This window comes from Corvus hawaiiensis, chromosome 21, assembly GCF_020740725.1.
Source record: "Corvus hawaiiensis isolate bCorHaw1 chromosome 21, bCorHaw1.pri.cur, whole genome shotgun sequence".
In the NCBI taxonomy this organism is placed as follows: Eukaryota; Metazoa; Chordata; class Aves; order Passeriformes; family Corvidae; genus Corvus; species Corvus hawaiiensis.
The window spans coordinates 2,287,339-2,310,420 of record NC_063233.1 but is presented as its reverse complement, the minus strand read 5'-3'; the positions used below and the strand labels follow the sequence as shown (position 1 = coordinate 2,310,420).

The window sequence follows — 23,082 nt, the reverse complement described above, 5'->3', positions numbered from 1 at the left end:
CATCCACCACAATCCCAAAAGCCAGCTGGACTCGACAAGAAAACCAGGGGCAATTTCTGACCTCAGCCCTCAGAACAGAGAGCTTGGTCCTTGGCAGCTCTTGGGTTTTTGGTAGCGCTGAGATTCCCCAGGAGGGGAACAATGACCTGGCAATGCTGCTGCCCCCCAGTTCTGCAGAAGAGGGGAACCCCCAGCCCGTGCACAGGGTGACAAATGCCACCAGGTGCCACCAGATCCAGGACAACTTGGCCTGATGGTTTCAACCCCAGGGGCCTTGGCACGTACCGCACAGAGGTACCCGGAGCCCGGCGTGGTGTCGAGGCCCAGCAGCAGCCGAGTGATGGTGATCATGTAATCCTTCACGAACGACTGGGGGAGACATTTGGGCAGGAAACCAGGGAAGGGTTTGCTCAGATACTCCCCGGGGGATGCAAAGGGGAGGCCACAGCTGCAGGGCTGCGTCTCACCTGGTAGAGCAGTGTGTCCAACATGCTGATGCTGAAGACCCTCCCGGCCGCGAAGGGCAGCCGGAACATGAAGGCCAGGTTGGAGCCATTCTCGCGCTCTCTCTGGAAGAAGAAGGGGAAGTTTGAGCTCAGATTGCACAGAAACTTAGAGGACTCATGGCAATGGGAGGGCACAGGAATAATGTTTCTGGTGGGTGTGGCAGGAGGGAAACAGGGCAGCATCTTTGCACTGTAGAAAAAGAGGATTTTTCTCTCCATGGAAATGTGCGAGACATGATTGGGTTTTCCAGACATGGGAAGAGCACGGGACTTTGAGGAGCTCAAATGCAGTCACTGTCAGAGTTGACTTTCCAGGCCTCTGTGCAGGGAATGACCTCCTCTTACCTTTTCTAGTTTGGAAAGGGCCAGAGAGTAACTGTCCTTTGCTCTGAACTGCATGAACCTCATGTTGGAGGGGTGGGTCAGCTCCGTGATAATGCTGAGGCTGGGGAAGAGCCTGCATTGGAAAGAGACCTGTTATCCTGCAGCTGTCTCAGAGGATTTAAAGCCTGAGGAAGACCACAGTGACCCCTGTCCTGTTTGAGGTCAGAAACAGCTGATGAGATGCTGTTTTCTAGAGCAAACCCAACACCAGATGTGTCCCACTGCCCACAGCCACCACCCCAGGCACCACCAGCCTTCCCGGTCTTGTCCCCAGCAGTGGTCAGTGGCTGTGACCAAGGCAGTGGTCACCCCTCACCTGAACATGGTCTGGACATTGACAATTGTCTTGGCATCTGCCATGTAGTCCTCCTCGGCACTCATGGTGCTCTCCTTGTCCACCACCACCAGGTTGTCAGCATAGATGATGCCACACTGCAGCAAACTGTCCAGGCTGGGCAGTCCCCAAAGAGAAGAGCGCAGGGTCAGCCCTTGGAAACGACACAGGGAAGCAGCACAGGGGTTCCACGGCGAGCCCAGGCTGCTCCCGACCTGCTCTTCACCTGCTCCCATCTCCCAGGGAGGGGTTGATAACCCGAGAAGCCCAAGGTGGGCTCAGCTCTATGCTACCAACCCTGGGGCTTCTCATGGGGTGGCCCAAAAGTCTGGGCTGGGGTAAAAGCAACAATTCAGGCACAACAGCCACACATGGGAACACCTACTTGTCAATGGTGCCCTCCATGTAGTAAACCATGGGGAAACAGCAGATGGCCTCCAGAAAGTGGTGCTCAGGCCTGGGGGGAGAGCCACAGAGAGCAAGGTGGTTCAGCACAGCCATGCAGCAAAGACAGACACAAAACCCAGGGCCGGCCAGCCAAGGTACCCAACGGCAGCACTGCTGCTCCCTCACATCCCACCCCCAGCACGAGATGCTCACGAAAACACAGGGAGAGTTCTGCGTGAGGGAAAACACCCATGGAAAAGTACTTGCTTGTTGTCCAGCAGCAGCACGATGGGGTTGAGCTCCTTGCGGGAGCGGTAGTACGCCCGCAGCGGGACGATGAAGTTGTAGAGCCCGTTCCCTGCCGTCTCCGCAGAAACGATGATCAGTTTGTTCTTGAACCCGTAGGCTTTGGCATCCTCAAAGCTGTTGTGTTTGCAGCCCTGTGCGTGGGACGGCGCAGGGACTCAGTGGACACGTCCTGGGGGGGGTTCAGCCCCAGGCAGCCCCCACAGCCCCTCCACACCTTGTCCAGCCTCAGGCAGCAGAACGGGGCTTTCTCAGGCAGAAGGTGGCACAGGGTCGGGGAGCTCCCGATGTAGGGCGAGTTCGGGGGGTAGCCCTTCACGTACCTGCAGCAGAGAGAAATTTGTGTGAGGACATGGGGAGAGCTTTCCATTTATCCAAAGCTCAGGTGCTGGGGAAAATATTCAACAGCAACACCGGCAAATGCCCTGCAACACTCTCCTGCAGCAGCTGGGAATTTCCCCAAATACACATATTTAGGAATATTTTTTGCTATGCAAAGGGCGGTGAGATTGTAAAGTTGCAGGGAGAGAGCCAATTGTGTGCTCATGGAAAAGCCGAGAGGGGCTGAGCCTCAGCATCCCCCGGGTACTACTGAGCGCTGTCACATGCCATGGTCCCAGTGTCTCTGAAACTGGGACAAACTGGATGCAACCACAATGAACCAGAGGGAACTGGATCAAACTGGATCCCACCGGAATGAACCACACAAGGAAGGGCTCCAGCAATGGAGAGCGACTCACTCCACAACCGCCGACCCCTCCTCGTCCGACTGCGTCATCTCGTCCTCGGACTGGTCGCTGAGCAGGTCGCAGGGCAACAGGGACGAGGTGTCGGCCAGCTCGAGGACGGGGGCGATGCTGGGCCGGCGCGTGCCCGAGCCGTTCTCGGCCGGCAGTGCCAGCTTGCTGCTGTTGGCAGGGCGGCACTCGGTGTTCTGCAGGTCCATGGCCACTGTACCTGGACACGGCGGGGAGGGAGCACAGCAAACACGCTCTAAGCGGGGGAGAGGCAGCAAAGCGTCGAGCCCTGCACAGGGATGAGACAGCCCAGTGGATGCTCAACCATTTGTGGGCACAGGGAGTGCACGTAAAGCCCCCAGCAGTGACCTCCTCCTGGGCACCGCTGTATGCAGCATCTCCCCAGGGCACAGCTGTCACTGGGGTCTGTCCCTCTCTCCTTTGCCCTCACTTCAGCTCCATGCCCAGCTGAACCACTCGCCCACCTGCTGCTCCCTGAACTGCAAAACCTGGCTCTGCAGGAGTTTTTATGGTGCTGATGTATCTCTGAGATGACAACCTTGCAGCCTAATCCCTGCCCGCAGCTCCTCGCAGGCTCTGGGGGACACCAGCCAGGTTAGGAACCACATCTGCCCTGGCACTGCCCTTCCTATGGGCACCCCTCTGCCCCAGAGACAGGCAGTTAGGCAGCAATGCCCTCACCCACGTCCCACATCCCTCCTGATCAGCTCCAGATGTTACAATCACAGAATCCTTAAGGCTGGAAAAGTCCTCTAAGATCACTGAGTCCAACCCCTCCCTCAGCACCGCCACCCTGCCACTAAAGCATGTTCCCAAATGCCACATCTACGCATCATTTAAATCCCTGCAGGGATGGTGACTCCACCACTGCCCTGAGCAGCTGTGCCAATGCTTGACAACCTTTCCTAAGGAGGAATTTTTCCTAATATCCAGCAAGGGACAAGAAAGACTTCCTCACGCTGTCCTTCAGCAGCCTCCAAAAACCAAACATGTTGATGGAGTGTCCCATTAGGCAGAGCCCAGGCACCAGCCTTGCCAAACACCACTGCCCTGCTGGCACTCGCGTCATTCCTGTCCCGCTCATCACCTTTGGCAAAGGTCCCTCTGTGCAGGAGCCGTGTGAGAACTGTGACAAACACTGCTCAGCAAAGCGCTCTGCAGCTTGCTGGGGGATAATCTATGCAAATTGCTGCTCAGGAGTACAAACACATAAATTATTTGCCTGAAATATAATGTGCTCGTGTGGCTCAGCTCCTCCAAAACTTGTTCTCCCCAGATACAAGCGGGAAGTAATGACTCACGATATTTTTCACTTGCACAAATGCAGTGCTCGCTGCAGAGAAAACTACGCTCTTCCTCTGCTCGGGAATCATAAACGTGATTTAGGATGTGGCCCACGGCATTTCTTCATCCAGCCTTGGAAACAACTGAGGGCTAAATCCAGGCTTGGGGCATTTATGCAAATACCCTTAATGATAATGGACATCACGAGGTTTACTAACGATATTTGAGCTTGCTGAGAGCACCCCGGGTGCAAGGAAACGTGTATTTTACTGGTGAGATGACTGGGAGAGAGGATGGAAAGGGGTTTTCAGTGGCTTTGGCACTGGTGGGGGAGGGCAGGGCAAGGAGTGTGCCAAACACAAAATAAAACGAATTGTGGGGGAGGAAATGAACCCAAACCTGGGGAAGGTGATGGAGTGGTGTGTGCAGGCTCCTGCTGCCCCGACTCACCCATGCTGGCGATGATGCTGTGCACGGGCAGGCGGGAGGGGCCGTCGTAGCTGTCTCTGCCCGCAAAGCCCTTCTTCTTCTGCTTCTCCTCCTGCTTGAAGATGAAGGCAGAGTTCTCCTCCTTGGTGATGTTGATGTAGAAGCAGGTGTCCGACGCTGCCATGATGTGCCGCGGGCCGGGGTTCAGCAGGATGCTCTTGTTCTCCTCCCTCCGGATGCCGATCAGGCAGACCCCGTACCTGTGCCGGGAGCACGGGGTGGGCATTCCCAGCTGGAGAAAAACCCCTCCGGAGCATTGTCCCTGCACCAAGGACCTGGCAGTGCCCTCCAGCCGCAGCCCTGACCCCCAGGCGTGCAGACCGGACGATACCCACTGCCCACCGCCCCCCTGCCCTCACTTCTTGTGCGCGTGGAAGGCGGCGTAGGTGAAGCTCTTCCCCTCGTACTCCATGAAGAACTTGCTGTCCCCCATGCGGATGTGATAGACCTCATTGCCCGAGCAGCGCCCGTACATCCGCTGCCACTGCTCCGGGGACTCCTGGCCCTCCCTGCAACGACAGCAGCAGAGGAGGGATGGACCCCCTGGAGCTGGGGTGGGACGCCTTGGGGCTGGCACAGATCCCAGAACTCCAGCCAGATCCCAGGGCAGAGCCCCAATAATCTCTGGAGCTGCCACGGAGCCCGGTGGCAGTGAGGTGACAGTGACACATCACCACGAGCTGTCGGTGCCCGCCGAGGATGAGCTCGTTTTCATTTTGGGTTTTAAGTGCCTTTTTATTTAATGAGGGCTCCTGCAGAGTGCAGAGGGAGGGTTCAGTGCCCGTGTTGGCAAACAGCTCCGAGCATGGGGCGAGAAGCATCTGGCAAGGATGTTTCGTAACAGTTTTGATGGCACTTTACCCAAAATTCAGACATTTCTGACCAGCCAAGGAGTGCAGGGCGCACACCACTGCTCTCCTGTGCTGTCAGAGCTCCTTCCAGCCATGCTGGATGATATACCCACCAAAAAACCCTGCAGGGTCTGGGGCTGCTTGTGCTGTGAATTCACCTTCCTGCCAGCAGGCCCGTGCCAATATAAAGATATTTTTATTCCCAGTCTCTGGAAAGTTGGCGTTGCCCAGCCCAGCTGCACTGGTATGACTCCCTTACAATATGGCCCTGGGTGGGGGCCCCAGATCCCACTGTGCTCCCCAGACCCATCCCAGACCCCCACCCTCTCCCCCTGGTCTCAGAGGCCTCAGTTCTGCCATCCCTCCAGGCCCAGGCAGGGGTAGGGGAAGGCAGGGATGTGCAGGGACAGCACTCACTGGCCACGGGAGGTGTGCACCAGCAGCGTGATGAGGGTGGAGGTGGCGGGGCAGACGCAGTTCAGGGCCAGCATGGCGTATTTGCACTCCTCTTCACAGACAACGTGATCTGAAAGGCACAGGGGACAGTCACGGAGGAGAGGGGGACAGTGGGGTTTCCCTGGCTGGCAGTGCCCGGGAATGTGGTCATTTCAGGGTGGTGTTGGGCACTGGGTGTTTCCTCCTCTCCTGCCAATCCAGGAGGGCTCCCAGCTGACCAAGAGCTGCTGTGCAGCTGCTCCAACTCACCTGCAAACTTGACATGAAATTTGTTTTCTGGCTTTAAGATCTGAACATAGAGAGGACAGTTTGGAGCAAAGTCTTTGACAGCCCAGGCCCTCAGGATGGTCTGGTGGTCCTGGACAAGGACAAGAGCAACAAGAGCTCCTTGGCTGATGTGTTATTTCCCCCAAGGCTTCTACACCTGGGATGAACTGCAAAGCACCCAGCCACCCTGGAGATGTACGGCAAGGGCTCCTCCTGCCCCTGCTGCTCCCTGAAACCCAGCACTGACAGGAAACCAGGACAGCAGAAGGAAGGTGAGCCCACAGGGGCTCAGCCACCAGTGTGCCGTTGCATGTGCCATCCCTGTGCCATCCCCGAGGTTCTCCATGGCACTCAGCCCCTTCCTGTGCTGGGCAGAGGTGAGATCAGCATCACCCCAGTCCCTCCTGCCTGAGAAATGCCCCATCCCTGACCGTGCCACCCGCCAGCCGGGCTCACCGCCGCTGTTCGGTCCACTTCGTTTCGGCTGCTGAGAATGAAGCAAGCTTCTCCATTGTCCATCCTGCCAAGAGAGAGCAGTGACCCCATGAAGTGCACGGCCCCACAGCACTGGGCACTGCCCATCCCAGTCAGGGCACTGCCAGCCCCCCCCAGACCCAGCAAAGGCACTCGAGGACGCAGCTGGGGTGACATTCCTCGCCGGGGATGTGCAGTGTGTCCCTCTGCTCACTTGGCTCTCATGAGGTCCTGGTCCTTCAGCGCAGAGCCCTGCAGGTAAATCACCCGCTGTGACCACAGGGGGATCTGCAGCACCCGCCGCACCTGGATGTCCATCTCTGTTGGGCAAAGGATCACCACGTAGTAATCCTGGAAGAGAGAGGCCGCCGTGGGTCAGGGTTCTGTGGGCCAGCGAGGCTGTGAGCCCAGCAAGTGACCCAGCGCCGTGTGACCCAGCCTGGTCCTCACCTGCAGGCGTGGGTGGGCGTAGAACTCGTTGAGGAAGTCCATGAGGAGATCAATCTTGAGGGAGCTGACACAGAGCACCACGTGTTTCTCCGTCTGCGCGCGGTGCCGGCTGTAATTCCCGCCCGACTTCTGCCGCTCCATCCACAGGTAGACGAGCTCCTCGAACTGCAGAGGGCACAGAGCTGATGTCCCCACCGGCAGGGCCACCCCAAAGCAGGCTCTGTGGTCCCCCAGCCCGCAGCTGTGCGGGTCTCACCTGGAGCGGCAGCACCACCAGGGCCACGCAGATCATGATGACGACGAGGAGCTGGGAAGGCCAAATCTTTGGTGTCACATCTCCGTAGCCCACAGTGGAAAAGGTGACGATGCAGAAATAGAAGGACTTGAAGAGGGAGAGCTTCTCACCTGCTCTTTCTAAATGCTGGATGCCACAGGTCCTGGAAGGGAAAAGCCCCATCACAGCAGGGGCTGCCCTGCCCAGGACACGGGGCAGCAGAACCCCACAAACCTGCAGCTCAAAGCCATCTTGCTAAACACAAGCATCACCCAAGCCTTCCTGGGCCCAAATTGTACCCCCCCTCCCCCAAACTCATCCAGCAGCAGGGCTGGGAGCACCACTGAGCTCTGAAATAGCATTAGTCATCCACATCAGAGTATCGTCTTTATTGCCAAAAACTCATGAACCTAAAAGCCTCATTTCCTCTCCATTCAGCAACCTAATGGTATAATATGCCTCAAACCCAGACCAAGGGAGCCAGAGGAGGATTCAAAGCCTCATTCGGAGCTAAATAGCCAGTGATGATCTCTGCTCCCCCTGCCCAGAGAACACCCTTGATGCTGGCAATGTGGGGGGTAAAGGGCCCAGTTAATTAGCAAGAGCACCAGTGGGCAATTACAAAAATGAGCTCAGGAGCTGTGGCTTGTGGGGGGGTGGGGAGGAAGAGCTTGGCTGGACCCTGGAGTGCAATGGGTTCTGATGAATGAGTCATCCCTGGTCAGTGAGCCACCCCACACACGTCCCTGTGGGAAGCTGCTGTCCCTGCCCTCAGCCCTGCTCGGAGACTCACATTTCCACATCCCCCAGCTCCCTCCGACAACACCCTCACATCTGCTAAAAAATTCCTGTTAGAACCCTAGAATTAGGGAGGATAATTAGTTTGACTTTGAAAGCCCCTCAAGGTGTTCAGTGTGCTGCGGGACAGGGGAAGGTGTGAGCACTGCAAGAGCCCAGCTCTGCCAGCCACCCCGGGATGGGCACAGCTGGATTCCCAGATCAGGAAGGGGGTTTAGTGAAACGGAGAACAACACTCACCCCGTGAACACGAGACACAGGAGGGTGCAGATCAGGATGAGCACCTGGTTGAACATCGCCGACTGGGTCCTTTGGATGGCTCGGTGCAGGTCGTTCTGGGGAGAGAGGGGAGGGCTCCCAGCAGCTCACAGAGCCTGAGGGGAAATATCCTCCAAGCACCACCTGCTGCCTTGCTGGCTCCAGCAATGCCCTCCCCAGTGAAGGTCAAGCCTGGATTTAGCCCTTGGGAACAGGTGTGCGTTCCCATCAGCAGGTCTGGGATGCACGGGAGTGGCTGGAATACCTCACCCCTGGCCACCCCTGTCCATGTGCAGCCAGCAGAGTTGGCATGCTTCAGGCACCGAGGGATTCCTGGTCACAGCCTCGCCTTCCAGCCTGGCATTCCCTGGCATGGCTGCACACCCCGAGCTCCAAATCCTGCCCCAGAGCTGGGGGCAGCCAAGGGTCCCCCCCAGTCCTGCTGCCCTCCCCATCCCCGAGGAGCTGGACAAAAAGGGTCACTCACAATCATGTTCTCCAGGGCGTACTTGGCCAGCCAGCAGTTCAGAAACACGGGAATAAACAAATTCCGCAAAGGAGGCCAGAATATCTACAAAAGCAAGGGTTATTCGCAGAAAAATCCATGTTCTTTTGAAAAATAGAGCTGTAAGCAGCCAATCCACCCTCTGTGGAAGGATCCCACTCCAAGCTGAGCAGAAGCCACCACCAAACACAGCCCTGCTTCCCTGGCTGCAGCGGAGCAGCTGAAAAGGGAGGATGGGTTTTGGGATAACGCTCCAGAGAAAGTCATTATACTGTAAAACATTGAAGGAAAAATTTCCTGCCAGCCTTAAATACCACTTGGCCAGACACTCATTTTCCTTTATTTCACCACCAAAACTCGGCACTGACTACACTTTAGAGCCGCTTTCAAATGTCACCAGGACACACTCACCGTGATGATAAACGGCACCGTGTTGATCATCTCCAGGATGAAGGAAATGCGGAAAATCTGTTCCCAGATGTTCCCCTAAGGGATTAAAAACAAACAAGAATCAAATAAGCTGAAAAATTTGCCAGGGGACAATTAAAACAACCGCACTCTGCCACAGACTCTGCCGGATGAGGGAAATAGGGTGCAGGAACCAGGAGAGGTGCAGTGGTGCTGGCAGCCACGTTGAGGGCAGGAAACATTCCCAAACTCTTCAGTCCTCTCCACAGCCACCACATCCCTCTGTCTGCCACTGCTGCTGCCCAGAACTGGGGAACAACGCTTCATGCAAGGATGGAGAGTGACAGTGACAGCTACAGACCGCTGGCACTCAGACCGGGGGCAACGCAGGGTCTGAGCCTCTGCTGCCAACCCTCCCCTGGTCCCTGAGAAGATGCCATTTGTTAAGGTCACTTTTTTTGGGCCATTTTAAGGGGCTTTGGTCCAAATGAGTCAGCTTGTGCCGCTCCTTGTCTGGCTTGGAGCGGTGCCACTCCCTCCGGGGGCAGCAGAGCAGGAGTCACCCCGCCGAGCTCAGCCCAGCCTGAGGAAACTCGGGATGTGTCAGCCTGACGCTGAAAACAGTGAACCTGCGTTAAACGGGTCTGGATTTCTGAGAAAGCAGAAAAAGAAGAGATTCTGCTCTGCACAACGCTTATCCAGCAGCCCGAGGGGGAGTGAGAAAGGAAAACATCCAGAGCCAGCTGAGACATCGCCGAGACAAACAATCATCCTCCCGGGACGCTGCAGGCTCCAGACAGCTCCGAGCAGGAGAGATGAGTTCCCGCCGAGGGGCAGAGCCGGGCTGTGCCCTCCCGCCCCGGGCTCTCACCTTGTAGCTGAGATAGATGAGCAGCATGGTCTCCAGGAAGCTGATGAGAGCGATGCTGACCTGCAGGGACACACAGGGGAGGCTCCGAGGGCTCTCTCCAGGTGCTGGCAGTGGATCAGAGCTCGCCGAGCTCCCCTGCCCCGGGGAGCCCCTGGGTGGGGCACAGCTCCAAGCCCATCTCCCCTGGGCTCCTGCACACCCATCCAGGGCTGCTCACCTGCACGGCCCACAGCGGCGTTTTTCTGTCCACCCAAAAGATGTGTGACCTGCAAAGGAAACCCAGAGGGGATCTGAGCTGTGGCCCAGCTGTCCGTGTCCTTACCCCCCACCGAACGCAAATCCGAGGCCATCACTGATGCAGGAGCTGCTGTTCCCCACTGCAGTTTGCTCGAGCAGCCCCTGCACTGGGAATAAGCCATTCCCGAGGGTGCAGCCACAGGCATTTACCAATGGATTTGGTTCTGGGATGCTGCTCCACATCCCTCAAGCAGCCCCACGAGCAAGAAATGGCCTCAGGCAGCTGCCAGCAGCAGCCGCCTCCATCCCTGCATTCCCACATCCTGGCAGAGATGACCCCGAGCGCTGGAGCAGCTCCCCACTCACCAGTTTATGTTGGTGGACTGGTTGAACGCTGTGTAATTCTGCTTTTCGCATTCCCAGCTAGGAGAGAGAGCAGGGAAAAGCAGTCAGGGAGGGAACAGGGATGCTGGGATTGACTCCCCGGGCTCACGAGGGGCCCTTGTCGCTGGGGGAGCACTGGACAACATTTCCATGGATCCAACACCCCGATTCCTACAGCCAGGGCTTTCCACAGGACAAGTCTTGCCCAGGCAGCCTTGAACATCCCATTACTGGAGCATAAAACCCCTCAGGTGCTTCAGCCCCTACCTGAGGTGCTGTGGGATGCTGATCCTCCCTGGCACAGTGCGGAACACAGGGCTGCAGGGAATTGGGAACTGGGAATTACCAGGTTACAATCAGCAAAAAATTGCTGAGCTGCAGCTTCTGGGACAAGGCTGGCCCCCAGCACCCTGCCAGGCAGGCAGCACTGAGCCAAGCTCTCCCTGCCTTGCTGTGAGGGATGTGCTCCTGCTGGCCAGCCTTGCTGCTGCCACACATCCTCAGGAAAGTGGAATTCCCTGAACTGCAGCTGTGCTAAACCTTTCAAGGATGAGCATCTGTGGCCTGCTCCCCTCTCACAGCTCTGAAAGCACTTTCAGAACGTGCAGGTGCACTTGGTAATCTGCAGCCTTTACAAGGAGAAAATCAGATCGCCAGCTCTCCAAGCTCTTGGAAAAACCCCACATTGTACGTGAGCCAAAGGAAGCAAGGACGCATTAAAAACAGGCTTATACTGAAACCCAGCACAAAGCTGAGATATGGAATCATCCATCACCTCAAGGATCCACACAGCACAACATGTTTCCCTCTCAAATGCTTAAACGGGATTTAGTGTAAATGTCTTCAAGGGCGTCAGCCTTCAGACAATATTTGCATGGTGATGCCCTGGAGTCACTGAGCTCTTGCCTGCATCTGAAGGCCACGTTGAGCCCTGAGTCAGACAGAATTTGGAAATGAACACGACCTGAATTTTTCCACCATGCACTGCGCAGGGCCAGCAGATACCCCCACACCCATCCGCGGGGTTGGAGCAGGGAGCAAAGGCCTTGGGCCTGGGAAGTTTTGTTAAACTATCAATTCAAACAGCTGGAGTGAGGAAAAAACCCATCCTCCCACCCACTGCATCCACACTGAGCCCTGCCTCGGCTGGGGAGCCTGGGGGCACTCACCAGCCTATGCCCTCCTCAGGGTTGTCGAGCAGGACACGGACGATGTACAGGAGGCACGTGAGCAGCTTCAGAGAGAAGTTGAAGAGCCGGATCCTCAGGCCTGCGGTGGAGGGGAGCACGGATGGGGCAGCATTCCTGGGCACCCCGAGCACCCCATGGATCCCAAATACCCTGGGCACCCTCTGCATCCACAACACAACCCCACAAGTTTTGCACAGCCCCAGAGCACAGAAGCCCTCTGATCCCCGGGGAGCTGCAGGAGCCCCAGGACAGCAGCACTGCCCACGCTTTTCCCAGGTCTCCACATGTCCACATATACAGGACACCAACACAGAAATAAATAAAGATTTGTCAGCTCCTTGCTGACCCCAATAGATGTGAGAGACAAATGAGGAGCTGCTGGAGTGTGTCCCACTCATTAGCAGGCATCCACTGAAAAGCACCAGACCAGCACTGACCACGTTACAACCAGCTTGCAGGAGCAGGGACGGCGAGGGAAAGCTGCTGCTTTATCCACTCTGCCTCCCCAGCCAGTTCATTGGGTTATTACTCAAATTACAAGTGAGAAATTCATCACATTTTCATTAAAAACTTCCCCGTGGGCACCCTGTTGTGCTGCACTCCAGCTTTTTAACAAGACAACAGGATGCAGGCAGGAAAAGAAAATGTGCATTTATAAATTAACGAGCAGGCCCCCTCCAGACAGCTAATGACATCTCGGAGAAAGAAAATAAAAACACCATTAGTCAAGTGGAGACTAATCCCGATGGCTGGAGCAGGAATGGGTAACTCGCAGGCTGCCCTGGCTGTCCCCACAGCCTCAGGGGAGCACAGCCAGCCCGTGACGGGGACATTTGCTCCCTGACACCCACCCTGCTCCCAGCCAGCTTGTCCCAGCTGTTTGTCACGCTGCGGCTGTCCCCAGGGAGCAGAGGTGGCAGGGGGCATCCCCTCCTCCCCACGCAAAGCATCCCCCAAACCGAGCTGGCCAACAGAGGGGCCGAGAGGCGGCAGCAGCCCCGGGCTGGGGACACGCGGGGACACGGCCACCAGCAGATGGCAATGGCTTCTCATCCCGCAGGACAGAGCGCGGCTCTCCCGGCTCGGGCAGGGTTTGCTCTCCCGGAGCGTTCCGCGCACGCAGCACTCACTCGATCGCTGGTTTTTGATGAAGAAGAGCTTCAGCCGCTCCTTGAAGGTGTTTTCATTCACGTAGAACTCGACCTGCACCCTGCGGGGAGAGCGCCCAGAGGGGCCCGTCAGCGGGGCGGCAGGGCAGGCCAGGAGCCCCCCAGGAGCCACCCTGTCCCCCCACCCCAGCTGGGTGACCCCGCTGGCATCCCACAGTGACCCCGGGCTCAGCCTCGGGCTCCCGGCTGTTGCCGCAGCCCCAAACCAGCAGCCGGGAGCCCCAGTGACCACCAAAGCAGCAGATGTGACCCCCGGGCCAGCTCTGCTGTGGGCCCAGGGCTGGGCTTTCGTTCACACACAACCAGCTGACAGCAGACTCACAAAGTTCTCCTTTCACACGCACTTTACAACATCCACAACCTCCCACAAAAGCAGCGACCTTGGAGCAGCCTCCCCCAGTTTTATCTGCTCCAGCCCCCCCAGCTGCAGCAGAGTGGGAGCTGGAGAGGGCAGTGTCCCCAGTGTCCCCAGTATGCCCCAGCTCTGCCCGGGGAGGAGAAACACTCAGCATCGAAGCTGTTAAAAACAATTCGGCTCCCAAAGGAGAAAATTTCCCTTTGTTGCTAAGATACCGCATTTGGCTATTCCAGAAAAACCGAGGAGCTGACAATCAGCTCCAGACATCACTTGGCATCCAGGGTCACTGGTGGTGACTCGTGGCACGGGGACGAGGTGCCAGGGCAGAGAGTCACCTGCCAGGGCACTGCACAGCATCCGGCAGCGAGGAGCCGCAGGTGAACCTGGAAATGTCCCATCCCCGCCTTCCTCGGCTTCTCCTGCCTCCCCGCCGGCCCCGCCCGCAGCCTCCTGCCAGTCCCACATCCCGGGCGGGTGCCCACGGCCATGGGGATGGGAGAAAACCTCCCCGAGGCTGGAGGCTCCGCCCCAGGGATGTCGGCAGGGTCTGGGATCGGCGCACCTGGATGAAGGGCGTGCGGGCAAAACCGGTCCCAGCTCAGTTCCTCCACCACCGCCTCTCGTGGCACTTTATAAACGCCCGCAGCCCTTTGCAAACTCATTATTCATCACCCTAAACCGCGCTGCTGCTGCTGCTGAGCGCCGGTGAAACGCGAGCGGCTCCTCCTGCCTTGGCTTCGGACTGAGCAAGGCAAAGCCCGGAGCGGTTCCCGTCCGGCCCGCGGTGGGGTGAGGTGAATTAGCGATCGCTTCCCCCGTTCACGGCACTCAACACGTCCTAAGGAAGCGCTGCTGTTATTACTCCTTTTTTAACTGCCTGCAAGAGGGCATCGAGACCTCATTCATCAGGCGTGTTCCCCAGCCAAGGCTGAGCAAATGGAGCAAGGTGAGCAAACTCCCGGCGGCAGTCGTTGCCAGCCCACCCCATCCCGCAGGTGTCGGCTTCGGCCGGGCGCTGCCACCGGATCCTGATTTATTGGGAAGCAGCTGCTCCTCGCTCTGACACCGAGGGATAAATATTTACTGAGCGTTCGTGCCCAGCTGAGCAGGCAGCAAATTGGGAAGGGGTTTTATCAGACCCTCATTGCTCGGGGGTCCCTCATCCTGGGTTCCGCCCCAGCTGGCCTAAGGGGTAGGGAGGGGCTTTGCACCACACCTGGTCAGTGGTCACCAGGAGAAAGGAGCAGGGGGGCAGGTGGGTAACCCCAGGTCCCAGTGCAGGGAGAGAGCAGGGGTATTTATGAGCCCTGGCTCACCGGCACGATGCCTGAGGAGCAAACAGCGTTAATGCAGAGCCTCAAAGCCCAGCCTTTACACGTGTTAAAATTAATCGTTCCCAGAGCCAGACTCGGCAAATCATTTTTCTGTGCCAGGGCATAAATCAGCTGTCACTGCTGCTCACAACACTGCACACAAGATAATTGCTCCTTCTCCTTATTAAAAATGCCCAGGAAGTGCTGGGAACTGGCTTTCAGCTCTGGCAGCAGCGCTGAGCACCCCATTCATCAGCGTCCCCGAGGATTAAGCGCCTTGAGGAGCCGGAGACTTCAGGGAGCACGATTCCTCTCTCAGACATTTGTCTCGTATCAAAGCAACAAACAGCAGAATAAATCTCTGTCACCAGACAGATGGTTCACTGATCTGTAGAGCTGTGGCTCACCTCGAGACAAGGACTGTAATTGCTGATGGATAAAAGAACTAAATTATTAGATCTAACTTTTTATGATAAAGTAGCCCACGTATTCATCCATCCCGATGGCTGCAGGAAGAAGGAACTCTGGAAAAGCAATAAAGCAGCAAAAGCCATGTCTTGGCTGGGGGGAAGGGGGTGTTTAGCACTGCAGAGAGATGAGGGAATAAAAGAATGTGGAAGGAAGATGTTCCTGTGCAAACAGCCTGCCAAGGTTGAGCCCCAGAGCACTGTGGGCGTCCCACTCTGCAGGTGAAGCCAACATCCCGCAGCTGGATGAGGGATGGTCCTTCCCAGGCAGCAGCACCATCCCAAAGTATCAAAGCTCCTGCTCCGTTTCCAGCTGAGGGAAGGAGATGGTATCATGTCAAATGTACCCTTTAATTTCATTGTCAGGAAGTTAACTGGAGATAAAAATCGAGCAAAACTCTTCCTGCATTATTACCACCCCAAAACACACCGTGACAGCTCTGCCTTCGCAGCAGCTCAGCCAGGAAGGGGTGTTCGAAGTGTCCCCTCCCTGCTGCTGTGGCTGGACATCCTTCCCACCTGGAACATCGTCCCCACTGTCCGAGCATCTCTCCTGCTGGCCAAGGATCCCTCCCACTGGGACCATCCTTCCCACCATCCCAGCATCCTCCTCACTGTCCGAGAATCCCAGTGCCAGCCCATCCCAGGCCACTCCAAGGGGCAGCAGCCCCACAGGCAGCACACAGCTTCCCCCCCCTCGCCCCTGCTGAACCCCCCCAGGCCATGCAAACAACGATCCCGGTACAAGTTTAGATACCAGCCCTCTGCTTGGAAGTGTAATTACTGCTATTATGCACTTCATAACGCCTGAGCGACTTCATTTTCTTTGCTCGGTTATTTATTGTACTTTATTAATCTAAGATTACAGGCAATTTGTTGTAAGATGATGAGTTCCCAAAAAAAGACACAATAGTTTGTTGGGAAAAGTGCAGGATGAATGGCTGGGACGAGCACATGCCAGCCCACTGGCATTAAAACAGACACCGAGGAGCACAGCCCCTGCTCCACCACTTTCACCTTCCCCAGAGAGCTGGGACAAGCTTTAGAAAAGGAGGAAAACACAGAAATTATGAACCCAGGTGCAGCCCCCCACACAGGCAGTGCAGGGGAGGTGGAGAAACCCCCAACCTCTGCATCCACGGGACACTTACATGGGCAGTGGGGCACAGGCAGCTCCCTCCGATCCCCTCGGCCTGTGACAGTCGCTGGGCTCGGCCTGAAAGCTGAGACGGCCCCAAAATCCAGCGGCCAGCCAAGGGAGGGAGCTGCCAGCCCTGCCCAGAGCTCCCCTGCTCCCTGCTGCTCTCTGCAGAAGGACTTGGCTGCCCAGGGTGGTTTTGAAGTATTTTGTATCAGTCACTTATTGCCATGAGAAGAGCCTTATTTATTTGAATAAATAAAATATTCAAATAAATAAGGCTCTTGATAGGGAAAAAGAACCCTCAGCCTCTCCCCACAGCTCCGTTTCTTCCCCTCACACTTCAGCTGGGTGGGAAATGCTGGTTTCAGTAGAATTCCAGAATGGGTTGGGTTGGAAGGGACCTTAAAGCTCATCTCATTGCAACCCCCTTCCACTAGACCAGGTTGCTCCCATGCCCACCCAACCTGGGACAATTTCTGGTCCCAGGAAACTTCTTAAGGAATTTCTGCCATCATGTAGCAGGATGCAAACAAGACTCTTCAGATTTTTTTTTTTTTTTTTTTGAAACAAACAAACAAAACAACAAACCAGCAAAATCTCTGCGATCTGGGGGGTGTCAGCACCCACCTCTGCCAGGGCAGCTCAGGTGAGAGCCCACTTCACCCCTCCACTCCAGCTCAGCCCAGAGGACAGCTCTGCAAACCCACACGGATCAAACACATAAGGAAAGTGGCTGCAGCCCCGTCTGGAATTACAGAAATGTGCTGCTGGCCCGGATGGGCTCCCTGGGGACGGATTGTGGGCACCAGACCAGCTGAGAGGAAGGTGAGGAGCAGGGCTGGCAGTGCAGGTCTGCAGCATTTCCTCTCGCAGCACCCCGAGGAGCAGCAGAGGAGGCTGTGCAGAAGGCAGGATGCTCTGAAGGCACCGTGCCATGGCCAGGCTGCCTCCGGCCCCTCGCTCAGCACCGGGAGCAGCTGGTGCCAGCCGGGCCCTGTGGACAGCAGGAACCTGAGCAGAGCCAAAATCCTTCCCAAATAAAGCACCAAACCTGCCAGGCTGGCACTCAGGTACCCGCTGATGAACTACATGAACTACCCAGGCAGCTCCTGATTCCCTTTGGGATGTTTTTCACTTTTTCCCACCATTTTCTCGGTGTTTGGATACAGAAGCTACAGCGAGACGGATGGCACGGGGTGAGCTCTGCGTCCTGCCCGCCTCTGTGCCCTGTGTTTGCCATCCTCCGTCCACCCCGGGGTGAGCAGAGGACGGGGACAGCTCCAGCCCTGCCCAGCCGAGCTCCCGGCTCGCCGGCGCTCCGAGCCGCTCCCGGAGCAGGCTTTGGGAATGGGAATGGGAATAGCTGTACAGCTGTGTGCACACAGACAGCCTGGGCGCCTGCCAAAGGCACAGACAGGGAACAAGCTGCCCCCACGCTCAATAAGCAGTAATTGAACAATTACTCAAAGGAGCAGGGCTGTGGTTTCGGCAGAGCTGCACCGGCGAGAGAACGGCTTCAAACTGGGGGGGGGGGGGGGATCGGCTCTGGGGGCTGCTCCTGCCACGCCCGGTCCCTCATGGGCCGGGAGATGCAGGGATTCACCCATCCCGGCAGGACTGATGCCTTGCCACAAGCCCAGGGCGGCTGGGCACGCTCCCCTCGCCACCGAGCCCCCAGGGATGTCTCCGCTTCCCCAGGGCAGCACCAAACACCCGCGGAGCTCTCCCACTGCAGCAGCTCCTCCAATAAATCTCGGGCCCGTTTTTAAACAAGGAAGCGCAAAACAAACAGGGAGAGACGGGGAGCTGGGGCTGTGTGTCCCTGCTTTGGGGACAGAGACCCCCCGGCCAACGCTGCTGACCCACGGAAGGGAAGGGAAGGGAAGGGAAGGGAAAGGGAAGGGAAAGGGAAGGGAAAGGGAAGGGAAAGGGAAGGGAAAGGGAAGGGAAAGGGAAGGGAAAGGGAAGGGAAAGGGAAGGGAAAGGGAAGGGAAAGGGAAGGGAAAGGGAAGGGGTCTCTCTCGGGGGGCGTTCAGGTCCTGAGGGAGGTACAGGAGAGCACTGGGGACACCAGTGGCAGGGTCAGCATGGTCCAAAAGGCCGAGTATTGCAAACAGGGCAAATTTGCCCATTTTTAGTGAATTTTCTCATCCCTCATCCCTCTGTAGGTGCAACACTGAAGCTGCTCCCCGCCTCACCCCAGAATCCCAGATGATCCCCACGGATCACAGCAGCACCCAGCCCTGAGGCACCCAGCAGGTCCCACATCAGCCTATGACAGGCACTGTCACATCCACTACAGCACAGGCACCGTGCCACCAGCACAGCCACCATGCACTGTCAGAGTCACCACAGTATCACCACAGCCACCGTGGCACTGCCACAGCCACCATGGCACTGTCAGAGTCACCACGGCATCACCAGAGCCACTGTGCCACCGTCACAGCCACCATGGCATCACCACAGCCACTCTGGCACTGACACAGCCACCGTGGCACTGTCAGAGTCACCACGGTATCACCAGAGCCACCATGGCACTGCCACAGCTGCTGTGGCACCACTGCTGCCACCATGGCACTGTCACAGCCACCTCAGCACTGTCACAGCCCTGTGGAAAGGCAGCTGCTCCTCAGGAATGATTTCCCTGGCACAGCCCATGCCGAGGCACATCACAGACCACGATCAGCAGAATGGAGTCCCACATGAACAAACACCGCCCAGGGAGCCAGGATGCTGCGGCACATTGTCCCCCAAGCTCAAAGACTCGTTTCTTCAAGGTTTCATGCATTTACCATGGGAATCAAACAGAAAACACATCTCCTGTTTCATTATGGAGTGTGATTTTTTTGCCCAAAGAAAGAATTGATATTGCCAACCACTCTGCAGCAAATTAAACCCAGCTGGGTGCAGGTAATGTCATCCTGGCTCCAGCAGTAATGCTGCAGTTTTATTTTTGGGGGATGAAAAGCAAATTCTGAGCAGCCACTACAGGAAAAACCCTGCCCAGGACTGGGCCCCTCCAGGGCCGTTTATCTTGCACCATGCCCTGAACTCATCCCACAAATCCTCGTGTACCAGTGGGACAGGGGCTGACACAGACTGCAGGAAGGGCTTCGTGGGCCTGAAGGGCTATAAAAGAAATCTTCTCCTTGACTTTTAGTTCTTTTTTTAATATATATATATATATATATATATATATATATATATATATAATTTTTTATTAGGGAGGACACTGAAGTGGAAATGGGATTTTTATCGATTCCTCATTCCCTGAAGGCAGCTGTAATCCCTCTCCCACTGTGTTCAGCAGCTGCAGAGCTCATTTCCAGGCACCAAACCAAGCACTGGAGGAAACAGCGGCACACTCAGGGGTTCAAGTTGTAGATAATAGAATGCTTTGGGCTGGAAGAACCTTAAAGCTCATCCTGTTCCTCCCCCTGCCATGGGCAGGGACACCTTCCATTATCCCAGGTTGCTCCAAGCCCTGTCCAACCTGGCCTTGGACACTACCAGGGATGAGGCAGCATCTCCTATCCAAGGTTTGGATGCTGCTCATGGCTGGGCAGTGGCACCACTTGCTCTTCAATAAAATAATTCTTCTTCTACTCAAGGTTCAAACCCCGAAAGGGAAGCAGCAATGGGATGACACGCTGTGTTTCCTCTGGCCTATTTGTTTTGCAACATTGGAGACTGACACTCATGAGTCTGCTCCTGTAATTGCTTGTGCTGATGAACCTGCATTGTTTAATGAGGAGCTCATCATTAAGGGATAATCGCCCATTTGCTGTTATCACTTCTTCCCCAAGAAACTTCTCTGTTCCTGGGAGCAAAGAGTCCTCCCCACAGTGGGAATCACTGCAGAACGGTTTGCTGCTCCCATACTCAACTCCCTGGTGCCGAGAGCAGTAAAGGACAAATCTTGTGCTTATCTGCCCCCTTAAAAGCAGGAAAATCACGGAACCACAGACTGGTTTGGGTTGGAAGGGACCTTTAAAGGTCACCTGGCTCCAACCCCCTGCCATGGGCAGGGACAATTCCACTATCCCAGGCTGCTCCAATCCCCATCCAACCTGGACTGGAACACTTCCATGGATGCACCATCCACTTTAACCCACAGAAATTTACAGCCAACTCTTCTCAGCAGCAGGTTCTGCCCAAAAAACTCAGCTCACCGTGCACACAAGACCCCAAATTCCAAGGGGTTTTTGCTCTCTGGAGAACAGGATTGGCTTTTCCCCCGCGGCAAGTGATGATCCCTTGTCCCTCCCCGCGGCACCGGGAAACGCACGCGGAAAACTTACTGTGAGAAGGAGGAATCCACGCTGAAATCCTCGGCGTGAGGCCTAAGAGCGAGAGCAGCACAGAGGGTGAGGGAACGCACAGCCCCGGCCCCAAATCGGCACCAGCAGGGCTGTCCCGCCGGGAATGCCAGCGGCAGAGGGACAAGAGGCCACCCAGGCGCTCAGCCAGGGTCACGCCACGCCTGGGACACGTCCCCACTCAGCTCCCAGTGATGCTCTGGTGGCTTTGCCAATTACAGCCCCTTTCAGGACTCTGCTCCATGGATAAAAATGGGGTTTATGCCTGTTCTATGCCTTTTTAAAAAACTTTTTAAGGAGTCTCACAGAGTGCATCGCTGCTCTGCCTCTAATTGGTGCCACACGTGGTGCAGAGAAATGAGACTTTGAAGGATTGGTGTTTTCAGGAACTCAGCATTCTGGTTTTACAGACATGAGTGATGAGCAGAGAAGGGAAAAGAAAACAGAATAAAAAATAAACCAAATCAAATCAAATAAACAGGGAGGAATGATGAGGGCAATGAGAGGTTCGAGGCAGGGGGAGACAGAACACAGAGGAAAACAAGAGCGGGTGGGAGGCAAAGGGCCTGTGCTCGTGTACTGTACATCCCCCAGACAGACAGACAGACATACCAATGAAACACAGCAATCACAGCTGCAAAGGGAAAATTCCCCTTGGGAAAATGATGCTCTCCTCAAGACATCCCTGGGATGGCCCTGGGTCCCTGTCATTAACTGAGCCTGAGCCCTTCCCTGTTCCAGCAGTGCCCTCTCTCCTTTCCTTATTTACTGTGAGCCACCAAGAAATATCATCCAAGCCAAGGGGGCTGTTGCAGACTGTAATTTGTCCCGCATTTTGCTTTTGCTTTACGAGTCTGCAGCACTCCAGCACAGTTCAAACTAAATAAAAGCAATAAATTCACATTTCAACAGAAATGCGAGTCCAAGGGAAGTGGATCCATCCCTCAGCTATGAGGAGCAGCCTCCCTGGGATGGGATTTATGCCGCTCCTACTCCTGGGCTCTGCTCCATGCAGAGGCTGCAGGGAGGAGCTCATTGCTGCTTCCACTGTCCCAGGCTGCTCCAAGCCCCATCCAGCCTGGCCTTGGACACTTCCAGGGATCCAGGGGCAGCCACAGCTGTTCTGGGCACCCTGTGCCAGGGCCTCCCCACCCTCACAGGGAACAATTTCTCCCCAGTATTTAACCTAACCCTGCTTTCTGTCAGTGTGAAGCCATTCCCCGCTGTCCTGTCACTCCAGGCCCTCATCCAAAGTCCTTCTGGAGCTCCTTTGGAGCCCCTTTAGATACTGGAGGGTGCTGTAAGATCTCCCCAGAGCCTTTTCTCCTCTGGGCTCAGCTCCTAACCTGCTCCCTCCTGCCACATTCCCCCTCTTCCCTGTTCATTCCCAGCTTTCTTCTGCAACCCTCCTGGAGCATTAAGTTAATTCCCACCAAAGGGGTCTCTTGTGCCACCTCTCCCAGCAAGAACAAGCCCGGGGGTGGCTCTTGCAGCCATCCTGTGCCTCAGAGCAGCCCTGGCATTTATTGTTGCCAAACATCCCAGATTTTCTCCAGCTGCAGAGCAGAGCCTCAGGAAGAAGGCTGCCAGCTCAGGCTCCCTCCAGCTAAATTGGATTATCCCACGTTAGCAGCAGGGGCTGTTCGGGCCCCTCTGCCTGCGTTTGGTTTTGCACAGTGGCCTTTTATGCCTCACAGAGATGTTTACAGGGAAAGAATCAGCAAATGATTCGGTTTTCTCCTCATCTGGTGCCAGCTGGCAGCCGGGAAGGCTGGAGGAACGGGAGCTAATTCCAGCTGCAGAGCAACCCTCCTGAAAGCCAAACAGCAAAGGCACAGAACCACACAGATCAATGGGGTCCTGCAGACACTGAAGGTCCTGGAGAGCTGGGATGAGCCAGTGAGATTCCCAGGATTCCTTCCCCCAAAGCCACGGGCTCACAGGGAATAAACACCTCACTCACAGGGAGGCACCATGAACAAAAGGTGTCCAAAGTGGTGGACAGACATAAACGTCCCCAAGGGTGGCTTTGGCCACCCTGTGCTGTGGTTAAAGCCCATGCAATAAAATAACCTTTTTTTGGTTACAAAAAGGTGCTTTTGGCTCCCAAATGAATGAACTTTGTTGTGCTGGTCACAGAGGGAAGAGGTGACTTGAGGTATCGGACACTGAAACCTCTCTGTCTTCCCACCCAGCACCCAAATTCTCATCAGTAGTCCAATCACTGAGAAAATATGGAGATTTCTCTAAGAAAACTAAAAATCATTCCAAATCTCATCAGGAAAACAGCCATTTTCCAGATCCCAAAAACACTTTAACAGTGATTTACAATGTACAGAACTAAAGCCACTTAATGGAGTCAGAAAGGTTACGCTGGCTTTTAATGTGTTTTAGATAATCTACTTCAAATTGACCTTTTTATTCCATCCAGCTCTGGCTCCATG

At 55.8% G+C, this 23,082-nt stretch overlaps 1 protein-coding gene across 14 annotated transcripts in view; it reads right to left on the bottom strand.

The window, feature by feature from the left end:
- KCNT1 (potassium sodium-activated channel subfamily T member 1) overlaps positions 1-23,082 on the bottom strand; it is a 77,350-nt gene that overhangs the window by 9,949 nt on the left and 44,319 nt on the right. For 7 of the 14 annotated variants that reach the window (XM_048325482.1, XM_048325483.1, XM_048325481.1 and 4 more), the window contains 24 exons: positions 13,002-13,081; positions 11,851-11,950; positions 10,664-10,720; positions 10,278-10,326; positions 10,061-10,120; positions 9,193-9,267; positions 8,764-8,847; positions 8,259-8,353; positions 7,203-7,383; positions 6,947-7,111; positions 6,711-6,847; positions 6,479-6,542; positions 6,005-6,113; positions 5,717-5,825; positions 4,808-4,957; positions 4,410-4,648; positions 2,658-2,943; positions 2,135-2,240; positions 1,879-2,051; positions 1,610-1,681; positions 1,207-1,341; positions 852-963; positions 468-569; positions 286-369 (listed from right to left, as the gene is read on the bottom strand). In XM_048325482.1, coding sequence (XP_048181439.1) covers positions 286-369; positions 468-569; positions 852-963; positions 1,207-1,341; positions 1,610-1,681; positions 1,879-2,051; positions 2,135-2,240; positions 2,658-2,943; positions 4,410-4,648; positions 4,808-4,957; positions 5,717-5,825; positions 6,005-6,113; positions 6,479-6,542; positions 6,711-6,847; positions 6,947-7,111; positions 7,203-7,383; positions 8,259-8,353; positions 8,764-8,847; positions 9,193-9,267; positions 10,061-10,120; positions 10,278-10,326; positions 10,664-10,720; positions 11,851-11,950; positions 13,002-13,081 — 2,824 coding nt within the window. Of the gene's footprint in view, positions 1-285; positions 370-467; positions 570-851; positions 964-1,206; positions 1,342-1,609; positions 1,682-1,878; positions 2,052-2,134; positions 2,241-2,657; positions 2,944-4,409; positions 4,649-4,807; positions 4,958-5,716; positions 5,826-6,004; positions 6,114-6,478; positions 6,543-6,710; positions 6,848-6,946; positions 7,112-7,202; positions 7,384-8,258; positions 8,354-8,763; positions 8,848-9,192; positions 9,268-10,060; positions 10,121-10,277; positions 10,327-10,663; positions 10,721-11,850; positions 11,951-13,001; positions 13,082-20,620; positions 20,663-23,082 lie in introns of all 14 variants that reach the window. The other 7 variants (XM_048325488.1, XM_048325492.1, XM_048325497.1 and 4 more) reach the window with 4 other exon arrangements.